General features: G+C 26.7%; 4 protein-coding genes across 4 annotated transcripts; 1 reads left to right on the forward strand and 3 right to left on the reverse strand.

Annotated features, from left to right (window-relative positions):
* Positions 1 to 13,721: 13,721 nt before the first annotated feature.
* On the reverse strand, positions 13,722 to 16,494 carry OCT59_018731 (uncharacterized protein). Its single transcript, XM_066135590.1, has 12 exons — positions 16,305 to 16,494; positions 15,684 to 16,196; positions 15,573 to 15,614; positions 15,304 to 15,495; positions 15,112 to 15,215; positions 14,974 to 15,042; positions 14,845 to 14,913; positions 14,513 to 14,776; positions 14,303 to 14,434; positions 14,120 to 14,229; positions 13,980 to 14,046; positions 13,722 to 13,910 (listed from the first exon to the last, which is right to left on the reverse strand). Exons 1-12 carry the CDS (start codon positions 16,450 to 16,452, stop codon positions 13,815 to 13,817), a joined length of 1,806 nt encoding a protein of 601 aa, XP_066004863.1. The 5' UTR covers positions 16,453 to 16,494; the 3' UTR covers positions 13,722 to 13,814.
* A 161-nt stretch (positions 16,495 to 16,655) lies between these two features.
* On the reverse strand, positions 16,656 to 19,889 carry OCT59_018732 (uncharacterized protein). Its single transcript, XM_025314386.2, has 2 exons — positions 18,840 to 19,889; positions 16,656 to 18,757 (listed from the first exon to the last, which is right to left on the reverse strand). The coding sequence occupies exons 1-2, from the start codon at positions 19,514 to 19,516 to the stop codon at positions 17,362 to 17,364; spliced, it is 2,073 nt and encodes a 690-aa protein (XP_025185193.1). The 5' UTR covers positions 19,517 to 19,889; the 3' UTR covers positions 16,656 to 17,361.
* Positions 19,890 to 20,032: 143 nt separating this feature from the next.
* OCT59_018733 (uncharacterized protein) lies at positions 20,033 to 21,107 on the reverse strand. Its single transcript, XM_025314385.2, has 2 exons — positions 20,899 to 21,107; positions 20,033 to 20,785 (listed from the first exon to the last, which is right to left on the reverse strand). The coding sequence occupies exons 1-2, from the start codon at positions 21,093 to 21,095 to the stop codon at positions 20,488 to 20,490; spliced, it is 495 nt and encodes a 164-aa protein (XP_025185192.1). The 5' UTR covers positions 21,096 to 21,107; the 3' UTR covers positions 20,033 to 20,487.
* A 2,391-nt stretch (positions 21,108 to 23,498) lies between these two features.
* OCT59_018734 (uncharacterized protein) lies at positions 23,499 to 26,494 on the forward strand. The gene is made up of 8 exons (XM_066135591.1): positions 23,499 to 24,215; positions 24,283 to 24,535; positions 24,607 to 24,673; positions 24,744 to 24,941; positions 25,006 to 25,559; positions 25,630 to 25,784; positions 25,858 to 26,144; positions 26,317 to 26,494. Exons 1-8 carry the CDS (start codon positions 23,538 to 23,540, stop codon positions 26,426 to 26,428), a joined length of 2,304 nt encoding a protein of 767 aa, XP_066004864.1. The 5' UTR covers positions 23,499 to 23,537; the 3' UTR covers positions 26,429 to 26,494.
* The last annotated feature ends 680 nt before the right edge of the window (positions 26,495 to 27,174 follow it).

The following is a 27,174-nucleotide window of genomic DNA, read 5'->3' on the forward strand; positions in this document are numbered from 1 at the left end:
TTTAATACTCATTTCCAATTTACTGTATATTATATAGTATTTTGTATAATAAAAATGTAATAAAATTAATATTTTAATTAAAGGTAAACAAATCAGCCCATATGAATCTATTAATTACATATATGTACTGATATTTTGATGTACTAATACTTTTTCTTCAAACTGGAAGCATTGGTATATTAAAGTTTGACTGTATTATTATTCCTTATTATTATCATAATTATCATCATTATTATTACCATTACCTATACCTAATACATTATCTATATCATAATTATAGTCACCTTTTCCAGCTTTCTTATTATTATCACTATCATCAACTTCATTACCTTTCACATTATTTTTATCTGAATCATCCAATATATCTCTTGAAATATACAGTCAACTCTTAATATAACGAAGTTGGCATTCAGGCTGATCAGGCCTTTGTTATATGAATATTCGTTAATATGGTAGGAAAATCTAGTATAATTCAGAAATTTTTTGTATATTATGGTATATTGTCATATAATAATTATATCTTATAATGCAAAAATGCAAGTTATACAAAATATCTTCATTATATTAAAAAAAATTCGTTATAAAAGAAAATTCATTATTAAAAGAAGCATTTTTTATATACGGTTTATAAATTTTACTTCGTTAAACAGTATACAGCATTTAATTAGTAAAATTCAATATAATGAGATTTTTTTCATATGTTAAAATCTGTACCATACTGAAGTATACATGCCACCCAAATTATTTTGGACTGCCGTAATTATAAGTAAAATCCCAAATTTAATTATGGCATCCCAAATTATTTTGGCACTTTACATAGTAAATTATATATAAACTGAATGAATTACGGCATCCCAAATTATAATTATGATATCCCAAAGTAATTTGGGCAGCATGTATATACTGAAGATCCGTTATATTATAAAATTTGTTATATCAAAATTTGTTATAAGAAGAGTTGATTGTAACCAATTTCACTAGTAATTGAATCATACAATAAATTAATAATTGATTAATTCATAGATTTTCGATTATTACATAGCAATTATTTTTGGGTATTATTTTGCCGCTTATAGTTAATTTCTGAGTAAAAGCTTATTCTTCATTATATTTCTCATTATCATCTTTTGCAAAAGCTTCTGCAATACATATATTGATTTATTATTATTAAGACAAGTATTCTTTTTTGATCAATTCCATAAAATCCAAATTCAATTTTTGAATTGGATTTCTAATACAAAATTAATTTGCATATGGATTTCAGTTTATTCACAATATATATATATATATATATTAAGATGTAAGTGATATTTATGAAATAACTATCATAAAGTTGAAAATCCACGTTTATAAGTTGCTGAATTAGGATATATTGCAAATAAATAATTTGCAATTCTTGGTTCTGATTCAGTATTAATATATTTTTACTAATTTGTGGGATTATCCTTAGAAAAACTGATATCTAGGTCAAATGGCTTTTGCTCATTAACTGTTAATATATTTCTGTATTTGATTACATAAAGTTTTAATTTCATAATATTCAAAACCTAAATTTTTCCTGATTGAAGCTGCACATTTAATAATTCTTATAAGGACGCATTTTTTAAGTGGCATGTTTCTAAATCTGGAATCTATAAAAAAATAAGTAATATACTTATTATTATTAATTTAATTAAATCTTTTATTTATTACTTTAATACAATGACTTTAGAATGTAGGATTTAATGATTTGGGTAACTTTTTAATGTAGTTACAAGTCTTGCCAAGCTTAAAAAACAATCTGTAAGTGTAGCTCTTCTTGAATTTAATGAAAGTACTGCTTTTTTTAGAGAACCCAGAACAAATCCAAGAACTCATAAATTTGAAAAAAAATTTTAATTGAATAATTAGTTTTATTTTATTATTTATTAGCATTTTATCGTGATTACTAATCATTTTTTTTAGTGCTAATTTTAAATTTATTACTGAATTTACAGATTCACTAGCAGTAGTTTAGCATGTCATGCAATATAATTTTAATTCTTCTTCACTAATTCTTTTTTTTTAATTATTTGGACAAGTTTTACATTAGCTTGATAAATATTTTCCAAACTTTTTCTTAACAATGTTACATGCAATTAAATTGATAGAATTTACTATGTATTGCATATTCTTAATCTTTGAATGATTCTTATGTATAATTTTTTATGCATTATGAATATTAGCTGTATTATCATATACTACAGCATATATTCAATTTTTTCCAATATCTTTTATAACTTTTTTAATTACCATAATTAAATATTCTGCAGTGTGCAAATTTTCTAACAAATTAGAAAGTTGATAAAGATATTCTTTACGTGATGAAGTTATTATAATAAAGTTCCAAATTGAATGATATGTACCAGACATTTAACCATTAAATGCTAAATTATAAATTAATATTATATAATAAGTAAGATTAAATAAAAATCACATATGATAGTCTATTTAATTTAATAAATCTAATGTTAAATTTATTTCCTTTTCAAGCTTAAAATTAACTTTGAAGTTTACTTAAACTAATTCACATTCAAGTAGTTGATTTACTAATACTTTCTATAGTTGTATCAGTAATTATTTTTTAAATTTCATATTCCAAAATTACGTTACGTAAATATAATTATGAATTACTTAATTAGTTATGAGTTAATTAATTACAGGTTATTTAATTAATTATGGGTTACTTAATTAATTACGGGTTATTTAATTAATTATGAGTTATTTAATTAATTACGGGTATATTTGTTTCTGAAATTCAATTGGCAAATCCAAAATCTGAAATTACAAAATCGTAATTAGGGCAATGACATATATTAGCTAATATTTTAGGGGGTGACGGAGTAAAAGAAAATCTTAGGTTACATATAATATAAACCATGTAAAATGGTTGTGATTAGTCATAAAATCTTACCTGGAGGTGGGAAAGTAAACAGGATCCCAAACAATACATATAACACTGGGATTCAGTTTTGTATAAACTTATTATATAATTTTCCAATAAGTCATATGTTTGATTTTGTATAGCCTGTTAGTAATTTTTCGGTAAGTTGGATATGTATTTGTATAACAGTAATAATTTTTAAATCAAGTAAGATCTTTATTTTGTATAACAATACTTTTGTAAATAAATTATATATACGTATATAAAAAATTTTTCTTTAAAAAAATTTTAAAAACTTTGTAAATTTATAAATTAGCATATGGGGACATGCACAGCAAAACAAGGGGATAGGATCTAAAAATTTTTTTTTGAGATTTCATTACAACTGTAATTTTTGGATAAATTAAAGCATAATTATCATATAAACTTAAGAAATTTTTTTTTGAGGCTATCCCCTTATTTTGCTGTGCTTATCCCCATATATTAAATACTTTTGTCATAGTTTTTATTACCTGTATTTTGTGAAGATATGGGTATTTTATATAAAAAAATAAAATTTGTGCGCACCTGCGCATGTGCGCACCCCTCCATTTTTGGTAATTTTTATATAGTAAATTTGTCGATCATTAATTATCACGTGATTTTAGTAAAATCCCGATTTTTTTAAATATTCATGCTGCAACTCTCACGTACATATTATAGAGCCTTAAAAATTTATTTATTATGCGTATTTTTGCCTATTCTACAACTTTACTTAATGAGCCATAAAGGGTTTAAAATGTCATTTTTGACTTTTATATATAATATATCCATGGGGGTGCGCAGTGCGCACAAATTTTAAACCCTTTATATAATTCATAATACATTTATTCCTAAATTTTTTTTTTACTTTCGTCAAACTTTGGAGTGTAATTTTACCATTTTAGCCAAATGAAATCGACTTTCTTTATTAAGAGAATGTTGATTAACGATGCCAAAACTAAATTTTCATAGCAATTGGAGTAATATTTATGGAGTACACGTATATTTTTATAATTATATTAATTTTAAATTTGCTTTTTTTGTTTATTAATTTTGGAGCGTAATTACGGCATTTTAGTCAAATGAAATCGACTTCCTTTATTAAGGGAAAATTGTTCACAAAGGTCAGAACTACCTACATCTAAATTTTTATAGTAATCGGAGTAATGCTTATGGAATACGAGCAATTTTCGCACTCTCAATTTTTTTTAATCACCTGATCAGTAACTTCAGAGCGTAATTTCGGCATCTTTATCAAATGAAATCGACTATCTTTATTAATTGAAAGTTGTTCAGCAGGTTCGAAACTACCTAGATTTAAATTTTTGTAATCATTAGTATAATACTTGTGGAAACATTTGTATTTTTCACAACAGTACTAATTTTTGAATTATGACAAGTAAGTTTTTTTAAAATTTTTTTTAAATTATGAATTTTTGAATTGATAAATCATTATTGAAATAATTACATAAAATTAATAAATAAAATAATTTTTGTTTTATATAAACTCAGATTTGAAATTGTATAATTTGAAGTAAAATTTGAACTTATATGATGATTTTGTATAAAGCTTTTAATAAATTAAGTGTATAAAGTTATATTAAAATTTTTGACCTTAGATCTGAGTTATGTATATAATGTTTGGAGTCCTGAGTAAACGTTACTATTAAAATAATATTAGCTAATATATGTCACTGCCCTTAATGTAATTCCGTAATTATATTAAAATTTGTGTAATAGTGCGAAATTACACATTTTTCAAGATCTAGTGATTGGATTTGAATGAATTTACTACCATTCGATTCATCTTATCAAGACAAATTGAATGGTGGTAAAATTATTCAAAACGGATCACTGGATGCCAAGTTATTATTTATTAAACTTTTTAAATATAATTCAGCCAAAATTAAAAGTAATTCTGGCCAAATATTTTCGTAATATGAGAATTCAAAATTAATTATGAAATACGGAGTTTTTTTAATGAATTACTTAATAATTACAGAATTACGTAATTACGTACAGTTAACCTTTGTTATAATAAACTCTAGAGTCCAGATCTCAATTTTGCTATAAGACTATAGTGAAAATTTTAAGAGATTTGATTGGTTAATTCGTTATAGCAAGGGGAAATTTATTATAATTGTCACTATATCAAGGGTTTACTATATCAAAGTTTGACTGTATTTCCATAATACTAAAATAATTTCGGATACAAGTATAATACTTTCCTTATTGGTATATTGTACCTAAGTGAGACGAATAGTTGTGGAGTCTGGTGGAGGTATTGAGTGGAGTACAGTGATATTTAGCAATATGTAACATAATGAATGTGAAGCATACTTAAGTGATGAATAGCAGCTCAGTCCACTCTGAATCACATGTTGGCTTATTGTGTTATTTATCACTTGAGTAAACTGTCACATAGGGGACTGTACTCCACTCATCATTTCCATTAGACTTCATAACTTTCTGTATTACTCATTGTACCTGGCATTAAGCTCTTTTATAAAATAAATGAAAAGAGGATATTCTACTATTCTAAAAGCAATTTTGCATGCAATAAAAAATTTAACTAATACACAATTAATTCATGTATATCTTTATTCGTTAAACTCTATTTAATCATAATAATCATCTATGATATTTTGACCTTCAAAGTTTTTTCTTTTTTTAAATAACTTGGATTTATTTTACCATTCTATTATTTTAATCATATACCTAAAGATGTTAGCCGTAACTGTAATATTAAGACACAGTGTCGTATGTAATAGGTTGCAACCTATCTACATTAAAAAGCAAAAGTTGTAATGCTGTAATTAGGTTGTAATGCCATAATTAAGTTGTAATACTGTAATTAGGTCTTAATGCCGTAACTAATCCGTAATGCCGTAATTCCGAAATTACGTATATAATTTCGGCCAGAATTATGCACTTAATTTTAGCAGAAATTAACAAATATCCTAAAAAGAAAAGTGTTGTTACACAAAATTCCAGTGTTGTTCCCACTAAAATCAATTTTTGTAGAACGGCTATCGCCAAAAAAGGAAAGATCTGCATTCCCGTTTTGGCTGAATTATGATTTTCGGCTGAAATTACATGTTTAAGTGAAATTACGTTAATTTCGGCCGGAATTATATTTCGGATTTCGGATTTCGGATTTTAGGAAATATGTGACCGTGTAATTTCAATTTTAAGGGGTAAATAATATCAAAAATAATAATAATAATAATTTTTTTTTTGTAAAAAAGTTTATATGTAAATTATGCATAAAATCATCTAATTATTAAAGATATTATGCTAATTTAATATAAATTTTTTGAAAAAAACTTAATATTTTCCACCCACCCCTAGGGATTTTAGTTCATTATATAATTTTTTTCTTTACATGAACGCGTATACAAAATACAAAAAAAAACGCGACGTGTCTTATGTACCCCCTAAAAATTAAAATTACATGACATATAAACTATTGTAATTTACTTTTATAATTCATTACTTTTATTTTAAATTATTATGCCATTAAAAATTAGGACATTACAGCCTAATTATAGCATTACGATTCAATTACAGCATTACGGCCTAATTACAGTATTACGAAAAGTGTCATAACTGTAATGCTGTATGCTGTAATATTATGGCATCGGCCAATCAATTACGGCCAACATCTTTACATATACCTTCTAACAACTGCTTATTAGCGCATCTGAATTCAGCTTCGAAAAATCCGATCTGATCCGGATCCGCATTTGATCCGATCCAAGATCCGGTTCGGTTTTCAAAATTCTGATCCGTAGATCAGATCAGATTTAAAAAATCTGATCTGATTAATTTTGGATCAGATCAGATCATAACACAAGAAAATCTGATCCGATCTGAACAGATTCGGATCAGATTTTTTTTTAAATAAAAAAAAAAATTTTTTTTTTTTAAAAAACTTTTTCTGGACGAACGGACGAAGCCGGACGACGAAGATTTAAAAGAATGAACTAGGTAAGTTCGTTTCTTTTTTTTGTTTTTTTTTACTTGAGGAACGTAATTAACGGTTCCTAACTTTTTAGTAGGAAGCCTGGACGAACGAACCTAACGATACGACCAGGATTTAAAAAAAATGAACGAACTATGGTAAGTTCGTTCCTTTTTTTTATTTTTTATTTTTTATTTAAGGGAACGTAATTAACGTTCCCTTTATGTTTTTTTTTAGGAAACCTGGACGTGAGACGAAGGAATGACTAGGATTTAAAAGAACGAACTATGGTAAGTTCGTTTCTTTTTTTTGTTTTTTTTTTTATTTTTACTTAAGGGAACATACTAATTAACGTTCTCTTTCTTTTTTTTTAGGAAACCTGGACGTGAGACGAAGCTGAACGACCAGGATTCAAAAAAAAGAACAAATTATGGTAAGTTCGTTTCTTTTTTTTGTTTTTTTTCTTTTTACTTGAGGAACGTAATTAACGTTCCCTTCCTTTTTTTAGGACAAGGACCAGATCCGAACCAGATTCGTATCAGATTCAAATCGGATTCAAATGGATCCGAACCAGATTCAGATCAAATTGAACCAGATCTGATCGGATTCAGATCAGATCAGATCTATTAAAATAAAAATCAGATCAGATCAGATTTAAGCTGAATCCGGTCTGAACCGATCTGTTAGGAGCACTAATCTGAATGGTTTAAAAAATACTCTTTGAGCTTTGAAACTTTACTGTGTGATCATGTATTCTTACAGTATTTGCAAAAGGCAGCAAATTTGCCAGAACTAACAGTTTCTCATTTATTAATATTTTTTCTAATACTATTAAGCGGTTGACCTTCTTTATTTTTCTTTTAAATGGATGAATCTGCTATGTAATCAGTCATTTGAAACAGTTTTTATTAATTTTATTATTGAGAAAATGAAAAAAAGTAAAAAAAACTTTAGTTCAGTATTAAAAAATATGACAGAATTGGGTTTATTAAATGCATGTTACACATTTTCCTTTAATAAATATAAGCCCTTAAAAAAAATTGCAAAAATGTATAATATCATAATATGGAAGTTAAAATGACTAGATAAAGCTTAAAAAAACTAAAAAAACAGTAAAAAATTGAAGTTTAATCTTTTATCTGTAGATTATTTGATCATTTAAATTATATTATTAATTGGTATAACTTTATGCAAATCTTATAATCAACTATGCTAAAACTATAGAGAAATCTATTATAGAGGTTTCGGTAAAGCTCCAAACAGTTTGGGCTAAACTGGGAAACTGATCCGAAACCAGCTCAAAATTTGGTTCAGTTTGGTTCAGATATTAGAACCGAAAAACTGGCAGTTCAGTTCAGTTTAATCTGATTTTTTATAAAAAGAATAGCCATCCATCTAATGATTATACAAAGTCAAGCCATATATCATTAGATTCGTCTCGATAAGATGCGTTGAATGGTGCTAAGATCATGTCTTTAGCATTGATAGATCATACGTTAACACATGCTAAATGGTTTATAAATAATTGGAATTAGCAAGCTACTAGAGATATGATCTTAGCACTATTTGACATGTCTCAGCGATACGAATCCAATGAATATAGATTCGTCAGTACTGACAACCACTGGATAGCGAATAATATCAAGTTTCGAATTTTCTTAAAATTTTTAAGTATTAAAAATTAAAAATTCTGATATATGAATTTATTTGTCGTCCAATGGTCATACAAATATGAATTAGGACTCATTGGATTTGTCTTGATGAGACAAGTCAAATGGTGGTAAGATCACGTTTCTAGCATTGATAGATAGCTTGCTAATGTTAATTTTTTATAAATCATTTAGCATGAATTAACTTATGATATATTGATGCTAGAGGCATGATCTCACTACCATTTGACTTGTCTCATCGAGACAAATCCAATGAATCCTAATTTATATTTGTATGACCATTAGACGATGAATAAATTCATGTATCAGAATTTTTAATTTTTAACGCTTAAAATTTTTAAAAAAATGCAAAACTTGACATTATTTGCCATCCAGTGGTTGCATACAAGCGAATTTATATTCATTGGATTCATCTCACTAAGATGCATCGAATGGTGCTAAGATCATATCTCTAGCACTGATAGATAGCTTTCTAATTCCAATTATTGATAAATCATTTAGCGTGATTAATGTAACGATCTTTATCGATGCGTAGATACGATATTGAAGTACTTATTTGACGCGTATTATCGAGATGAATCTAGTGATATAGGACTTGACTTTGTACGATTACTAGATGGACAGCTATTTAATTTTTCGCATTTTTATAAAAATCAGATTGAACTGAACTGAACCGCCAGTTTTTCAGTTCGGTTCTTATGGATTTTAGCTCTAATCTGAACCGTCTATAATTCAGACCAAACTGACCCATTCAGAGCTTTAGGTTATGGCATGTTTCAGCAATTTTACAATTTTGACAAGTTTCACAATTTCAGTGTTTTAGTATTTCAGTACTATATAAAAAGTTTTACCTTTCAGTATTAGATCAAACAGGTTTCAGTAAGTAACCTTAATCAAAATAATTAAAATTACATTATATTATATAATTTTTTTTTTTTTTTTATAAAAGTATAATTAATTGATTATGTTTATTGATAATAATGTTAAAGTAATACAATATATTTACAAAAATAAAATAAAATAAAGTATTTTAAACATTATTAATATACTAATCTTTTTAAAGAAAAAGACTAACCTGTTATCTTAAGATCAAAAACAATATATCATGAAAGACTTAAAATTTGATCAATGATTTTATTTTTCATTTAAACTATTTCTTTATGAGAAACCATATTTTTCTTTTTAACTAAAGTTAGCTACATGTAAATACTGTTAGGTGTAAAATGATAAATATTGGATATATAGTAAATTCTATTTAAGGGGAGCGTATAGTCACATGATTTATAATAAAACTATCAATAGCGCAAAAATTTAAAATATGAAGCCCAAAAACAAAAGTACTTTAGTTTGAATAATTATGTATTATTTTATTATTATTTTTGTAAAGACATGTGAAAACATACCTATAGAATACAAATATATTAAATTAATTAATGATAAAATGCTTTTTGTTAAAAAAATAATATTGTGTTTTCCAGTAGAGAGATTCTAAACTTTCACTAAGCGATTCGCAATCTTTTTGGAACTTCTTTTGATATTTTTTCCAAAATATAATATTTACTAAATCTAAATAAAAACTATACCTGGTGAACTTTCAGGTTCCAAAAGGTAAGAAAATAATATATTTTTTTTAATATTTAGTAATTTACAAATGTTTTATTAGATATGGACGTTCTGAATAGCATAAAAAAATTTTTGCGCCATGATAGTCAATTAAAAGTCACGTGATTACACTCTTTCCTTAAAAGAATAAAGATAATGCAACATAAAAACAAATAAGAGCTAGATTTTTTTATTATAAAATTAAATTAATTATGATTGTTGCATTTATCATATTTAATTTTGTATTTAATTTCCTTACATTTTTTAACATTTGCAATATCTTATTATACTATTAAATGTAAGATACCTTTTCATGAATATATAATGCATTATTTTGTAATTTTTTTGCTTATCTCAAATTTGTGACAGTTTAATATCAATCATTATTATAATAAAAAATATTATATTTATGCATTATCTGATTATATGCAACCATAAGTTCAAAAACACTAATTATCTAAAAGATTTAGAACTTTTTTGCCTTCCAAAATTATTTGTCACCCATTATTTATCATTATGATTAGCTTAATTTGTTATAAATTTTAGATGTGCAATTTTTTTTATTGCTGTTTTCCTTTACAAAAATGTATTTTGTTTAAATGTACAAATTATAGTAAAATTATTTTTATTAAAAATATAATTAAAAAAACATATCATCTGTTATTAATTTGTTAAATAATTAATAATCATTTACTTTAATGTATTGTTTCTTTAAAATAGTGAATATAAATTTTTAAATATAATAAGATATATAAGAATTAGTAATTACTTTTCTATTATTAAGAAATTTCTATTTTATTATGTTATTTTTAAAATCAGCCACTTTATATTTGATGAATAATTCTGTTTTTTTTTATTTCAGAAGTTGATTTTATCTCTTATATATTATCCAGTAATTAATTGGCTTATTATTTTTTGGCTGCCCTGTAAAAAATCTAATCTGTATTTTATCTTTCCATTTTTTTTCCATAAATGTATCATTTTCATGGAATTTATAGCCTTAAATCATGGAAATTTTCATCTCACTAACACTGATATCCGTGAATGTATCATTTTCACGGAATTTTTACAGAAGACATGGAGAAATAATGGAAATATTCAGATAAAAATTTATTATAGGGCTGTTAATATGGTTACTCAACTGTAAATCCAAGTTGTTTTGTATGACTAATTTTTTTTCAAACTAAAAAGATATATTTTGTTAACTTTTAGCTTTTTTCTTTAAATACAACTTTTTTTTAACAGTACGTTAGTAGTACGTTTAATAATAGTTATATTCAGTATGTAAAATCTATATGCATAATATACACATATGCACATTAGTTTTTAAATATGCATAGTTACATGACAAATAATATGCATAAATTATTACTAAAAATAGATAAATTATATATAAAAAAAGGTAATTTTACATAAAGATTTATTATGATTTTTTAATTTAATAATAAATTTATCAACTTGTACACATGACTTTTGATTTAGATTTTACATACTTGTTGTATTACCTGTTTCTTATGTTTTTAATAAACCTTTCTATCTTTAGATAAAATTATAATATATAACTATAAATGGAATCCGTTCATATTACTGACAATCATATTACTAACAATCATTTTACCGACAGGTACACAGGTACACTTTACCGACACTCATTTTACTGACACCCATTTTACCATTAACATTTACAGTATTTATTACTATTTCACTACCTATTTCAGTTATGAAAATTAAAATACATATTTAATATAAAAGAATTTACCATAATATATAAAATAAAAAATTGATTAATATATAACAAAATATAAAATATTATGATATTTATATATAATAAAATAACTTGAATTTAATATTTAATTTTATCAATTTTATTTTTTAAAAAATTTATTTCAGCTTCATAATATATTGTACTTAGAATTGTTTTTAATAATTTTCTTAATTTAATTTATATAATTTGCTTTTTTTGTAACTTAAAAATAATTATTATTTTGTCGGTAAAATAATTGTCAGTAATATGATTGTTGGTAAAATGTACCTGTTGGTAAAGTGAGTGTCAGTAAAATGATTGTCGGTAATATGATCATCAGTAATGTGAACTAGACCCCTATAAATATATATTGCATGGCATATAAAACCAAAATATTATATTATTTGTTTAACTTAAAACTGAATATAAATGGTTATTTTATTATTTTTGAATAATTTTAAAGTTAATCATTTAACTAATGATTAGTATTTTTTCAGTAACAGAAATTGAAATCTGTTAAAATATTTAATTTTTATTCCTTTTAATATAAGTAATATAAGCATTACTGCAGTTAGATACTTGAATATATAAAATTTAACATTTATATATTTTCTATTATTAATAATATCATATGAAAGTTTATATTTCTTTATAACTCTTTTGTTATTTATAAATACTTGTAAACTTATATTATCTTTTCTTAAAAAGTTAAAATCCAATAAGGTGTATAAATTATCTTTAAAGGTATTGTATAACATATTTGTACCAATCATCTGCTTTGGTTTTTTAGCTCTAATATTAATGGAAATCTCATTTTTTTTATTAATCATTTTGAGTGAAGTACTATATCAAAGTGAAAGGAATAAAAAGAGTATATTTAATAAAGCTCACAAAGCTTCTTTACTAAAAATGGCCAATTTTTTGAAATGATTTTGTAATAATTTTAAAATACTACAAAAATACATTTAATACATCAAAATGTTTTTATTATATTTTTGCTATTATTTTGTAATTGTATTGTATCTAGGTCTATAAAAATAACTCAAAATAATATCACAATAATTTTTTAATGTTTTTGTTATTATTTTATTATTATAATATAATTAACTTTGATATTATTTTAATATTTTAATCTCAAAAATACCTTAAATATATCTTGATATATTTTAAAAATTTTACAAAATAATTGCACAATTGTTTTGAAAGCCATTGTATCTAGGTCTATAAAAATATTTCAAAAAATTGGGCATTTTTAGTAAAGTTATTAATAAACTATTACTAATAAGTTGTTGCTAATGTATTTCAAATGTTTATTCATTTTACTGACAATTATTTTACTAATAGATATTTTACCAATAAGATTATTTACAGACAAATGTAATTATTTTACTAATAAAAAAATTTAGAATTGGAGTTGAATTAAGTAAAAAAATTAGGATTAAAATTAAAATATAATAAGGAATTAAGGTTAGAATTAGAATTAGAATAAGATTAAAACTATTAGTAAAATGACTGTTGGTAAAATAATCCTATTAGTAAAATGATTATTGGTAAAACATCTATTAGTAAGACAATTATTAGTGAAATAATTGTTAGAATCCATTAATTTAATTTTACAAAAAAATATAATTTTAATTTAAAATAAAGTTTTTAAAAAGAAAGAAATTAAGCAAAATTAAAAATAAAAAAACAATATAAACCATTAAAAATACAAGTTTAATGAAATATTTGAAAAGAAAATTACAATTTTAATTGGATTTTTACTTATATAAAAATGCATTAATATACATTTTGTATTATTTTAGTTTGCATTATTTGCATTAATAAATCTAATAAATTCAACTTTATTATTGATTTACATATAATTAAAAAAATGAACTAAAATAAATTTTTTGCAATTAAAAAGGTTAATTATAATTTTAAAAATGTAGAATTATAATTATCTTCTTGGTTTTTATTTTTTACTGCTGATTTTTTAATTCCATCTTTATCAATAATAGTAATATTCTACAAAAAAAAATTTAATAATTTAAATTAAATATAAGTCTAATTAATATAAAATATTAAAGTATTTACCTTCTGTCCAATTAAAGAATCTAAGATATTTTGTTTTGAATGTTTATTACCTAATCCAGGATTCATTCTATAAAACAAAATAACGATTATTTATAATAATATAAAATAAAAAATAAGTATGAGAAATATACAAAAATTACCTTTCAATAACTTTCTTTTCACGTTCTTTTAAGGCTTTCTCTTTTTTCTTAGCACGCTTTTTTGCTGCGCGAATTCGATTCTTTTCAGTTGAATTTATTTCAGTTTTACCCTAATAATATATAAATTTCATTATAGGGATCTATCACTTTTTAAAATTATAACATAATTCGTTATGTTATTACCCTAATTTCTCCTTTCTTTTTATCATATATTTCTTCAGGTGCCAATAATTTAGCATCACTAACATTAACAGGTATAATTTCTTCCATTGAGATTGCAGGTACATTAGCAATAATAGAAATTTCTGGTTTGGGCTATTGTTATATAAATAAACAAAATAAATTATTATATAAGGTCAAAAAAAAAAACTTAAAATAAATATACAAACTTACTGGTTTTGGAGTAAAATGAAAATTACTTAAAGCATCTAATTTATGACATAAATCCTTAAACATATTTTCAATTTCTTTATGTTCTTTTTTTAGTATTTCATCTTTTTCGTTTGTCGCACTTTTTGTAGTTTGCTTAATATAATCTTCTTCATATATTTCAGCTAAAGATTTCTTTGATTTTTCGTCTGATATTTCAACTAATTTTGAAGGTAAAAATGGTCTAAAATTAGGATCCCGTTTACGTTCAACATCATCAAATGTTTCCTAATTAGAAAAGTATATTAATATTATTTCTTAAACTGGTTCTGATTTGTTATTAATTATATACTTACATCCAAAATCCTTTGTTTAATTATATCTTCAAGCTTTTTTGTACTCTCCTCAGTTATCATAGGCACAGGCTAATATATATTATTTTAAATTAAAACTTTGAAGATTTAAAACAATAAATAAGAACTTACCTTTATAATATGATCAAACTCTAAATCTTCCTCCAACAAACTATTTATAGGTCTATCTTTACTTGATGCCTAATATAAAAAAGCAGTATGAATAATTAAAATATTGTATAAATAATAAATTTAAAATTTCATGCTTACCTCTCCAATAAGAGTCCAATCTTTTTCAGCTACATTTTCCATTTCAAGCTGCTTAATTTGTTTATTAACTCTTTCTTGATGAATTTGAAAAGCTGATTTTGGTTCTTCAATTAAATAAAGATAAATAAATTTTAGATTGCAGTCTATTACCTTCATAAATTATATCTTAAATAATTTGAATAATTTATCTACCATCATTATCACTTTCGTCTTGAGTAAATAAATCTCGAACTTTGTTACTAAGAAAATCATCTGAATCTTCAAATGAATCACTATCATCATTTTTTGTTTTACCTATCAATTGTTTATTTAAACCATCTAATGATGATCTCTTTTGATTTTTTTTTTTCTTGGGTGGATCGAAGAAGTCACTATATTTTACATCTGAAAAATACTATTTTTTTTAACAAAAAATAAAACAAAATAAAGTTCCTTCTAAATATATAATGCACAATACAAACCATTAGCATTCATCTCATCATCATCGTCAAGTTTGTCAGGGTCTATTACATAGATGATATAAATGTTAATGAATTTATAAGGACTAAAAAACAAAATATATAGGAAATAACCTGCAAAATAATCAATTTCATCAGAATCTTCAAAATTTTCATTATTTTCAGTTATTTTATTGAATTCTAGTAAATTAAAAAATTCATCATCTAATTCATGACGGGATTCAACTACTTCTTTCTCATCTTCGTTTGCTTCACCAGAATTTTCTCTCAATTCATAATCATCACTTTCTTCAGCTTCCTCTTCCACTAAATCATATTTTTCATTAATATCCATTTGTGATAATTCTTCCACGTCATCATCACTATCCTGTTCCATGATATCATTTCCTTCATTTTCATCACTATTGTCCTCCTTCTCTTCTCCATCATCTTCACGCTCAATAAAATTTTCTAAATTACTTAATTGTGAATTAATATAATTTAAAAAAGGTTTATTTTGTAAATTTATTTCTGCCCAAATTTGTTCACTATTACAATTATCAATAATTAATTTAAAAAATGGATTGTTTTTTATTATCATTTCAATATTTTGTTGTAATATTGGATTATTTCGTTCTTCTCTTTTACCTTTATAAGAGGATTTTTAAAAAGTCAATTTTATTAACAATACTTCTTTATTAAGTTTAGTTATAAACACAATAAACCTGAACCAACAATTTCAATATAAATATATACCTAAATCATATAATTCTTTCGTGGCTTTTAAAGCTTTAGCGGATATAGTTTCATCTGGTGCAACAAAACCTTCAGGTTTATCTATAACATTTTTGACAAAAGAATTTAAGAAATTCTTTGTTATTTTATTGCTAAATTTCTTTGACATGGTTAGAAAAAAAAAACCAAAAATTATAGAATAAGTTCCTTCATTGATAATCAATTCATCACGTGGTTACAAGTAACAAAATTTCACCTAGGCGTCATTACCTAAACGTGTTTACTCTAGGACGCTATGATCACGTGAGACAAAAATGTAAGACGCGCTTTGCAGAAAAAATTTTGCAATTTTCACGTTTTTTTTTTTGTATTTTTACTTTTTTATTATGTATATTTATTTAAATATGTACTTGTTTCTTTCCTTTAAAGAAAAGAAAAGTAAAATAAAAAATGAAGGACCAAAAAAAAATTTGATTATATTAAAACTAGATGTTTAGTAAAAATTTGGTTAAAAAAAAAAAAAAAAAAATTAGGAAAATTACGGTAATTATTAGTAATTTTCGTAAAATTTTTTTTTTCGTTTTTTTTGCACGGATGTTAGTGTATAAAAAAACAATAATTAGTAATAAAACGGAGGGTTTGATATAAAGGAAAAACGGATATTAAGTGAAACAATGAAATGAAAATGATTAAGCGAAATATAAGGTAGATGGGTGTATATAACAAGAGAGCACAAAGAGAATAAACCAGTTAATTCTTCGTGTTTATGGTAATAAATTAAACAAATCGCAGTAACGGGTGGAAAAAGAGAATTCTATAGGCTCTATTGTTATTGATAATGATAATATTAAGAAAAGTTTGTTGCATATGTTAATTACATGAAAAAAAATATTAATGCATATACTTAAAAAAAAGTTGATAAGATGAAGCTTAAAGGAATTAATGTTAAAAAAATTAAACGTAAAAGAGTGAAAAGGTGTCAAATAAATTAAAAAACCATCACTAAAAAAAATATTACTATTAATGTATAAATATAGCTAAAAAGGAGAAAAGCTGTCTAGTAATGAGAGAAAGTTAATTAAGGTACAGACATGCGTCTTTCCAAAGATTCTAATCGGGCTTTCAAAGCTTTCAAAATATATTCATAATCTTTAGGTTGCGACTCTTCAGCATTACTATGTGAAGAAGCAGAAGATAATGGTGGGCTAGAATGTGTAACGGATGAATATTGCGAAGAGCTTTTATTCGCATTTTGAGAAAATGCGGCGGTATTCTTATTATGACTATATCCCATGTCACTACTTGCTGTACTAATATCACTTAATCTTCTGTCTGGATCTAACGGAGGACTTGGGCTCATTCCTGCGATAGCTGTACTACTACGCATACGTTCTTCAACCTTTGAAAGACGCTTTTCTAAAGTCATCAAGTCTTTAACAACTTCCCTTTGCATTTCACGAAAATGTCCACGAACTAAACTTTCAATCATACTTCCTGAAGCTTGAAGTGTTTGAAGAAGGGTTGTCGTCTTACGAATTTGATCTTCAAGTGTAGTTTTAAGTGAACGAGTGTCAGCTACTGTATCATAAAATGTATCAAAAAGTTGCATGAAAGATTCTTTGGATGGCTGTTCGCCATTTGTGTGTAACATTGGACTTGTAACAGACTTAGAAATACGAGGTAAACGAGGACTAGGACTAGGAAGAGGTAGAGGACTTGAAGTAACGCTATTAGAACGAACATCTTCTATATTATGAGGAGAGATAAGCCCATTGATACTTGCACTTGTAGAAGCAGAATGTGTATTCAAAGACTGACTATGACTTGTAGGACGAAAAGCTGAATTTGCTGACAAAGGAAATCCAGAAACATTTTGTTTATTAGAAGCTGATCTATTTATCGGAATTGGAGCTGTCATAGGTGGTTGTCTATTATTTATTAAACCAGCAGAGTTTTGACCACGAGCTTTACTAACACCGGGCGATGCAGATGACAAGCCTGAAATGTCATTATAAGGTGGAGCAAAAACGCTGAGATTTCTTGAATTACGATTACTTCTATTTGAAGCAGAATTTCGTTTTGACAATGTGTTGGAAGTTCTGTTAGATTCCCAAGTACCTTGAGATGTATGTCTTCTATCAACAAAAGTTTGTTGTTGTAACATCTGTTGCTGGGCTTGTTGTTGTCTTGCTTCAATTATAGCCTTTTGTTGTTGTTTTAACTTAAGAGTGTTCCTAACTTGTTCCATAACTTCTGGATTATTAGTGACTTTGATGTTATTAGATCCAATCGCTGGTTGTACTGTAACACGTCTTCTTTTACGCATTCTATTTTCTTCATCAACTACTTCGCCAGAAGCTAACGGTGATGAAGGTGAATGAGGTGATCTAGGCGATTGATTTGGTGAGGAAGGATTTGAGTTTTCACTTCCAGAATAAGACGGTGATGGTTCTTGCTTGATCGTTGGTGTTCCTCTATAAATCAAGAATAGGAAAAAAATAAAATTTATAAACAAACACTATAATATTAAACTTTACTTTTGGTAATCTAGTTTACCTATCTGATCCCACAGGCGAGACTGTACGTTCGACCGGCGAAGTTACGCTTGAGGCATACCTTCTACTATTAGTATTATCATCGTTATCTAAAACTGCCTCAAGAGACATACGTTTTCTTCCATTCGTCGGTGGTGGACTTAAATGTCCATTAGATGTTGATGAGTTTAAATTATTAGGAGATCTAATGTGCGGAGTATTATTTGAAATGGGTGACATTGTCGGTGTATTCAATGTAAAAAATTCGAACTCGATATCTAAAACACCAGGTGTACGAGTTACATCAACACTTTCTAATAATTTATCAGCCATTCCTGATGTTATTTCTTTTCGACCATATTTGCAAAATTCGGCAAGTAAAGGATTTCCTAATCTAGTTCCAGTATCACTTATTGCACGAGCGGCTAAATATACATCACCAGAGCGTTCATAAAAACAATATCCGGGTGTGTCAAAATAAATTTGAGGGATTCCCCTTGATTTAAATATGTAACCTGTTTCATTTGATTCAAAAAATATAGCATCAATGTCCCTTAAACGATAAAATGGTTGATGTGAAGGAAATTCTTGGACAGTTGGAGAGGATAAAGACGGAGAGGCAGCTACTAAGGGAAATAAATATAGATAAAATGGTTGCTGGTTGGCATATACACCAATTTGAAGCTTTGTAACTTTCATGGTGTAAACCGTTAAACAAAGGAGTGTAGAAAATTAGTTGGAATTCGGAAGGGAAGGTAAATAAGGAAGAGAGTGAAAGCGGATAAAAAAAGAGATACTAAGGAAAGTTTATCGGAATTTAGGATTAAGTAAAAAAACAAAAGTAAGGAAGTTATTTTTCAAGACTTTTTGTGATCCCCTGAAGCAGGCTAGCACGCAGGCCACAAATGAGCTTAAAAAACAAACCAAATAAAGTAGGTTTGAAAAGAGAGTAAAAGAATGGAAGGTTTATGGCGAGCAAGTCTTTTGAACAGGAAGGAAGATTGCACAACCAGCAAGGAGTAAATTGTTTCAAAGACGAAGATTTTTGATTTAAATTTAAATCAAAATCGTACAAAGTATAATCGGGTAAAAGTTATGACTTTAAAAGTAACAAACACAAACATTGTATTTGGTTTCCGTATTAAGGTTCAGCAATAAATACACTACATTGGTAAATCTTTGGATCCCATTATTTAAAAATTTAAACCTGCTATTAATGGTCATTTCCCGGTAGTTTCAAACTTTTAGTTTAATATATATCAAATGAATTCAAATTAGGCAAAGAAAAAATTAATCCTTTTTAATTGCATTATTCTTTGTAAAAAATATACTGATAAATAAATAAAGTTTCATGAACAGTTTCATATTTTAATGAAATTAATAAACGGTTGAAAATGTATTGGATGATTTCTTTTGAAACATATTTAAGTGTAAGATTTATGAAACCTACGTGAGATTTAGCGGAAAATATCAAGTAACAAAAATTTTTATCTTTTAAAATTGGTTTTTTACCGAATATTTCGTCTGTCAGTTAAAGTAACGCAAATCTGAAACATGATTATTTTTTTTATTTATATTGTTTGTTGAGAGTAATTTATAATTGTGACCAACCAAAATTTTCCTCATCGGATAATTTTTATTATGTAATAATAAATTTATATCATATCAATTTAGGAAATTTTATTCTTAGAATTCTTTCTCTTCTTTTTCTTATCTCTTTCAGCCAAATATATTGATAAAAAATCTCCTCCAAATTGTTTCTTTGATATATTGTCGTTATCCATAGAATTAACTTTTGATTTTTTTATAGAAATTTTGCTATCTTCCAAGTCCTCATTTTTATTTGTATGTCTCATAGGGTCCGATGAAACATCATCCTCGTCATCTTTTTGATTATTTTTTCGTATTAATTTACGTTTAAGTATCATTTCTGAAACTGCTTTATTCTTAATTCCATTCTTCCCAATCCTAAAAATTAAAACAATTATATTATGTCTAACGTAATTAATTTAAATTATATAATAAAAAAATTTTTATTTCCGTAAATTGCTGTTAAGATAATAAACTATTGATCAATATACCTAGCAATATGTCTTTCTTGAATTGATTTGGTTAATTCTTTTTGTCGTAAAAGTTCCTCTTTTTCTTCTTTTGCCTCTTCTTCAGGATCAGGAGGTGGCAACCAAGAATCAACTAAAGTGGAAACCATATCAAAAGAAACATCTAATTTAGTTCGTAGTGCCTCTAATTCTTCAAAACGTTCCTGTGAAATGGACATGGTTAAATGTTTCGAAAATTCGGTAAGTCGAGTCACATATTTATAAACGTATTAACATGTAACACAAAATGATGTGATTACATGTCTTACGTCTCATCTACACTACATTTTTCCGATCTTTTTTTTTTATCGGTTTTAATTCATCATGTGATTTATTATATTTCAAAGAGTGCTTACTTAAAGCTAGACATGTACGTAAATTAGTACAGTACGGTAGTACGGACATTCCAAAAAAAAAAATTGTACTCGGATACGTTATTACCTACTATATTTTTGTAATCCGTATTAGTTTTGGCGAGCTTAGTTTATATCTGCACAGCCAATCCTGGTCTTCAACATCTTAGCTATCTTTAAATTATCATAATTATCACCGAAAAAGCGTGGATGAATGAATGTACTGGTTTAGCAGTCCACCCACACGTCAAACATATGTACTAGGTAAAAGAATTTATATTTTGGCATATCCGTATTACCATATTGTACTATACCTTCCAGGACATGGTGAAGATGGGTAATCATCATTAATCGTCTTAATCGTCTTAATTTTCCTTTTTGTTTATTCTTTCTGTTTCACAAGCTTTATCAATTTTCTAAATTGTCATGTCTGCCAGTTCATTAGATCAAACATCCCTTTTGAAAGTTGCGAGTACTTTATGCATAAAAGCGATTGGAAATAGATCAACGGGAGAGGATGAATCATGTATCTGATCCATCTGCGGTTAATGGGGTCTTCCAAGCGAACAGAACTAGAAAGTAAGTAATGCGAAAAATTGGTTAACATATAAGTAAACCAATGCGTCATATTTGTTGAGCTATGTCATTTATATGTTTCATCATCAGTGAGGACAAACTCAATTTTTTGAAAATATTTCAGAGAATTTCTTTTCAAATATTAAAATATTTTAAGGTTTTAGAGAAGAGTAAGGATAAAAGGGTAGCGAGATTATGTGGTGATGTTGTAAAAGGGGGAAAAGGTAATGAGAAAGAGAAGGTAATGGCCTAATAGCGAGATTATGTCTACTAGGCACTGATTAATATATAAAGTTTGTGGAAATGTTAATATTTTTGAAGGTGTTACTGTACAATTCTTACTGCCAACACAATATCCAGTAAATAAATACTGACAACTAAGGCTACTTCAGTTTTAGCAGGAAAACTTCTTGAGAATATACATTATGTCCTTTTTCAATGTTCCAAAAGAAATTAGATATAAACCTACTGAACAGAACAAAGTATTGTTAATGTCAGAGTGTATTTTAGAAAGGCTTGAACACCTAGAAGTATGTAATAAAAGTTTTGTATGTATACCTTTTCATGGTTGAGGGTTGGTTATTTGGAATCTGGTATTGCCAAAAGTAAAGTTTTTTCTAGAAATACTGCATAATCATGCGAAATTTGGTGGCTCAGGGTATGGCGTCCGTCACAAAGTTTTTTTCAAGTTGCTGGATACACTCAGGGTTTCGAGTATTGCAAACTTCTACTTATCCTTAGAAGATATGCAGGGATGAGTATAAACTTTATTTAAAGAGACATACATCTGAGATATCTTCAATTACTTTGAATCTTGTTCCAAATCAAATACTTCTTGTTCTCTGGATCATTATATTCATCGTTATCTGTATAAAACTTATCTAGTCGTTCATTACCCTTCCTTCATACTGTGATGTTCGGAAGAACAGTCTGTATCTTCTAAGCTTCTAGTAATTCGTATAGATTTCTTTTATGTTCACGAGATTATTAGTTGTTCATGTGAGATTTCAGTAGCACTTATGAATGAATTGATTATTATGAACACATAAATTAAAACAATAATTAGCATATCAGCGTGCCTAATCTTCAAAATCAAATCGACTTCTAAATGATTGTTCAGTATTGTTAGATATCTTAAAGGCTTTAGTCTTTGTATTTTGTAGAACTGAGGAAGATGAGCCCATTTGATAACAACCTATCTGTCAATAATTTCATCACAATTTTCTGATGTTAGATGTGTACATTCTTCGCTAAGGCAATCGATATGGAACCATTAATGCAATTTAAATAGAGCAATCCCGTTTGAGATGTTCATCTGTAAAAATTTATAATTCAGCTACTAAAAATATCAGGATTTGGTAAATAAATCGGGTATGTTAACGGTTGCTTTCAAAGGCCTTCTCAAGAAGAAAGTTAAGCTGCTTCTCGTTCAGCTGTAAACTTGATAAGCTCCTCCAGACAACTTATCATTTAATTTCTTCAATTAATATGGAGACTTTTCCATGGAAAAAGAAACGGTTTAATTAATATTTTGATAAGTTTAAAATTAATCTTTGGCCAAAAAATGAAATAGATTTATTTCAAAATCTGGGGTAACGCAGTGGTAACGCAGATGATGCTTATCGTGTTAAGGGGGTGCTTAATTTCTGGACTATTGAACTCCGAACGCGTTATATTTCTATAAATAAAGAAATGCCTGCTTTTTGGTTTTTTAACGAAAAAATGTCTGAAGATAGTCCGGATTGTGAAATTTGGGACAAGAGAACAAACGAACTGGTTCAAAAAATTAGAAATACTGAAACGAAAACTTCAACCAACCGATCTATTACAACAACCGGTAAAACTACTAGTGAATACATAAATCAAGAAAACGCGTCTTTTTCTTTTCAGCCAAAAAATGAACGTTCAAAAAACACTATCAAGACTCGATTAAAACAAAATAATACTAAAACTACACGTACTATTTCAACTACCAAAACACGAACTTTATTTTCATTTTTTGCGCCAAAAATATCATCTAATAGGACGACAGAAAATAATGATAATGATATAAATATTAATATTGAACAGGAAAAGAATTTATCCGATAATGCTATTAAACGTGTAAAGTATGATAATGAATCAATGATTAAAGTCGATAATGAAATAAATGATAAAAAAAGTTCTATACACATACCATCAAAATATTGGAATTCGGTTAGAGAAAGTCGGCAGCAATCAGATGATAAGAATGAGAAACAAAATGAACCATTTCCTTGTGAGGAAGAGTTAAATTTAGCTATGAATGAAATAAGTGAAATGGTCATTATTGATGATAATTCGACTTCTTGTCCTATTTGTGGAATATCTTTGAAAAATTTTTCATATAAAGCGAGTATATTTTAATCAAAAAAAAGCAAAAAATTTTTTTTTAACGAGAATTTGTTTATTTTTACAGAAATCAAACGAACACATTAATAACTGTATCGATAGTCCATTAAAGTTGTCCGTAACAAAAAAAAAAATATTCGACAACACTGAATCATCATTACTGCTTGAGCCACAAAATCCTTTATTCAGCATAGATGAAAAAGGATCAACCAATATACTAGACGTTGAACAACCTGAAGATAATGAATTAGTTATTAATAAGAAACAAGATCGGGTTGCACAATCTAAAAAAGAATGTCCATGGTATAAAAAGCTTCCAGGTATATTCTTTTAAAAAACCACTTTACTAAATAGTATTTCTTATTTATTATAAACTAATTATGTTAATTAGACACAAGTATAACAGTGGATGCATTTAAATATGGCAAGATTCCTCATTGCACTGCCTACTTTTTGAGGTAATATAAGAGTAGGGTTTGGTAATTTTTTTTTAAGAATCAATTATTTATTTGGTTATATTTTTGGAAGTCACTTCCATTCAGATCATTATAATGGATTAACCTCAAAGTGGTCTAATGGATTGATTTACTGTTCCACAGTTACCGGTAATTTGGTAATCCAAAAATTAAAAGTGGCGCGTAATTTTGTTCGTAAACTTCCTATGAATGATGAAGTTAGCATTGATAGCAACAATGATATTACGGTTACTTTGATTGATGCTAATCAGTAAGTTCAATTTAACTTTTTTTTTGAGATTTCGTTCATCATATAATGTTAAATACGTTTCTAGTTGTCCCGGATCAGCACTTTTTTTGTTCAAATTGAAGGACAAGAGTGGCCGAATCAAGCGATATCTTCATACTGGAGATTTTCGTGCTTGTCCTCGACAAGTACTTCATTCAGCAATCGTACAACCTCAAAATCCTGCAATTGACATTTTATATCTTGACACTACTTACTTAAATCCACAATATTGTTTTCCTGCTCAAGAACAAGTTGTTAATGCTGTGATTAAACTGATTCGCAAAGCAATTAATAGGGGTGAATTAATTCCTATGAAACGTAGTAGTGGTTATAATGGTCAATGGAGAAATAAGCAACCTCGATTGGACAAGTCACAACTTGCATTAGATAAATGGTTTAAAAAAACATCAACAGATTCTAATAAAACTGAACAATTAGAAAATGTGACAAATGCAGAAGACATTGCGATGGAAGATGAATTTCAACATGAAGATAATGAAGATAATGATGATATGGACATCGATGAAACGAAATTAAAGAATAGCAAAATTTTAATTGTAATTGGTACATACTTAATTGGTAAAGAGAAGGTCTTTTTTGGTAATTAGACTTATATGAATGTCCTCTTTCATTTTATTGAAAAATATTAAGCGATTGTATGTTATTATAGGTATAGCAAAAGCCTTTCGATCAAGGATTTACGTTACAGATGAGAAGCGAAAAATGCTTATGTGTCAGGAAATTCCCGGTATAGAATCACTTTTGACAAACGATCCACATCAAGCCAGCGTACATGTTGTCTCTCTTATGTCAATAAAATCCAGTGTAATTTTTACATTTCACTTACTGCTGATTTATATTTTAAATCTTGTTAATGAATATATATAATATAATATAGAGTCTTTTTGCATATCTTGAAAGTCTTAAACCGACGTTCAAATATGTAATGGCTTTTCGTCCAACTGGATGGGCATATAAGGGACAAAAATTTTCATCATCATCTACGACAGAAGAAATTCTTAATACTTCTACTCCATTCACCATTGATTCTATAACACCAACTTTTTCTACATCAATATGTCAAATATTTGGTGTACCTTATTCCGAACATTCAAGTTTTAGAGAGCTAGCTGCTTTTGTATTGTCATTGAATATAAGAAAAATTATACCTACAGTTAACATTGGGTGAGACTTTATTTTGAATATATTTTGTTTGAATTCAACCCTTCTCTTTAAAACCACTTCTCTCTTCCTTTTCCTTTCTTTTTTTTTTAAAAAAAAAACTCCCTCATTCTTCCTTAAAAAAAAAACCTCTATATTATTTTGATCATGTATTTATTACTACCATTTTCTTCAGATCTGAGAAAAGTCGGGAAAACATGAACTATTGGCTTGATAATTGGCAGAAGGAAAAGGATAAGAACAAGAATATTAAAGTCGTGCCATATAATACTGTGGATCATTGGTAATTCGTTTTAGATTTAATTACGAGAATAGACCATAGAAAAAAACAATAAATTTAAATTTGAAAATGGAATTTTAATTTATAATATCACGTGATACTGTTTCTATGTTCTCTCTCTCGAAATTCAATTTCATCACAGCCAAAGTTTGTTATAGTGAAGCTCATTATAGTGAATTTGGCTTATAGTGAACTATTTTATCTCCTTAGTTTCGTTATAGAACCTACTGACAAAATCTCGATATTAGATATAGTGAACTTTTTAAAAATATTTACTACAGTCAAAGCTCGTTATAGTGAACTTTCCGTTCCACTATGTAATTTTTTCCCTTTTTTTCACTATAACGAGATTTATTAAGAAAATTCACTATATCGAGAGAAATTAATTATAAGGAAAAAAAATCAATAGGTCACTATAACGCGATTTTACTTAATGTTCACTATAACGAGATTCACTATAACGAGCTTTGACTGTATAGAACAAATATTATAAATTTATAGTCTTTATAGTGAATAATATCATTCAGTGATGTAAATTTAGGCGCAGCGTCAATTTCATATTATTGAAAGAGGGTGAGCGCTCTGCGTATACCACGAATAGCGCAAAATTTGCTAAGATCATCTTATAATTATATGATATGTAATTTAAGTCTAATAAATTTGTATAGCAAATTTGTATTTTATACAGAACATGAAGACATTTAATGATGATACTTTAACTTTGGAAAAGCATACAATACCTAAAAGCAAGGC

The sequence above is a fragment of the Rhizophagus irregularis genome, chromosome 28, assembly GCF_026210795.1.
Source record: "Rhizophagus irregularis chromosome 28, complete sequence".
Taxonomy (NCBI): Eukaryota; Fungi; Glomeromycota; class Glomeromycetes; order Glomerales; family Glomeraceae; genus Rhizophagus; species Rhizophagus irregularis.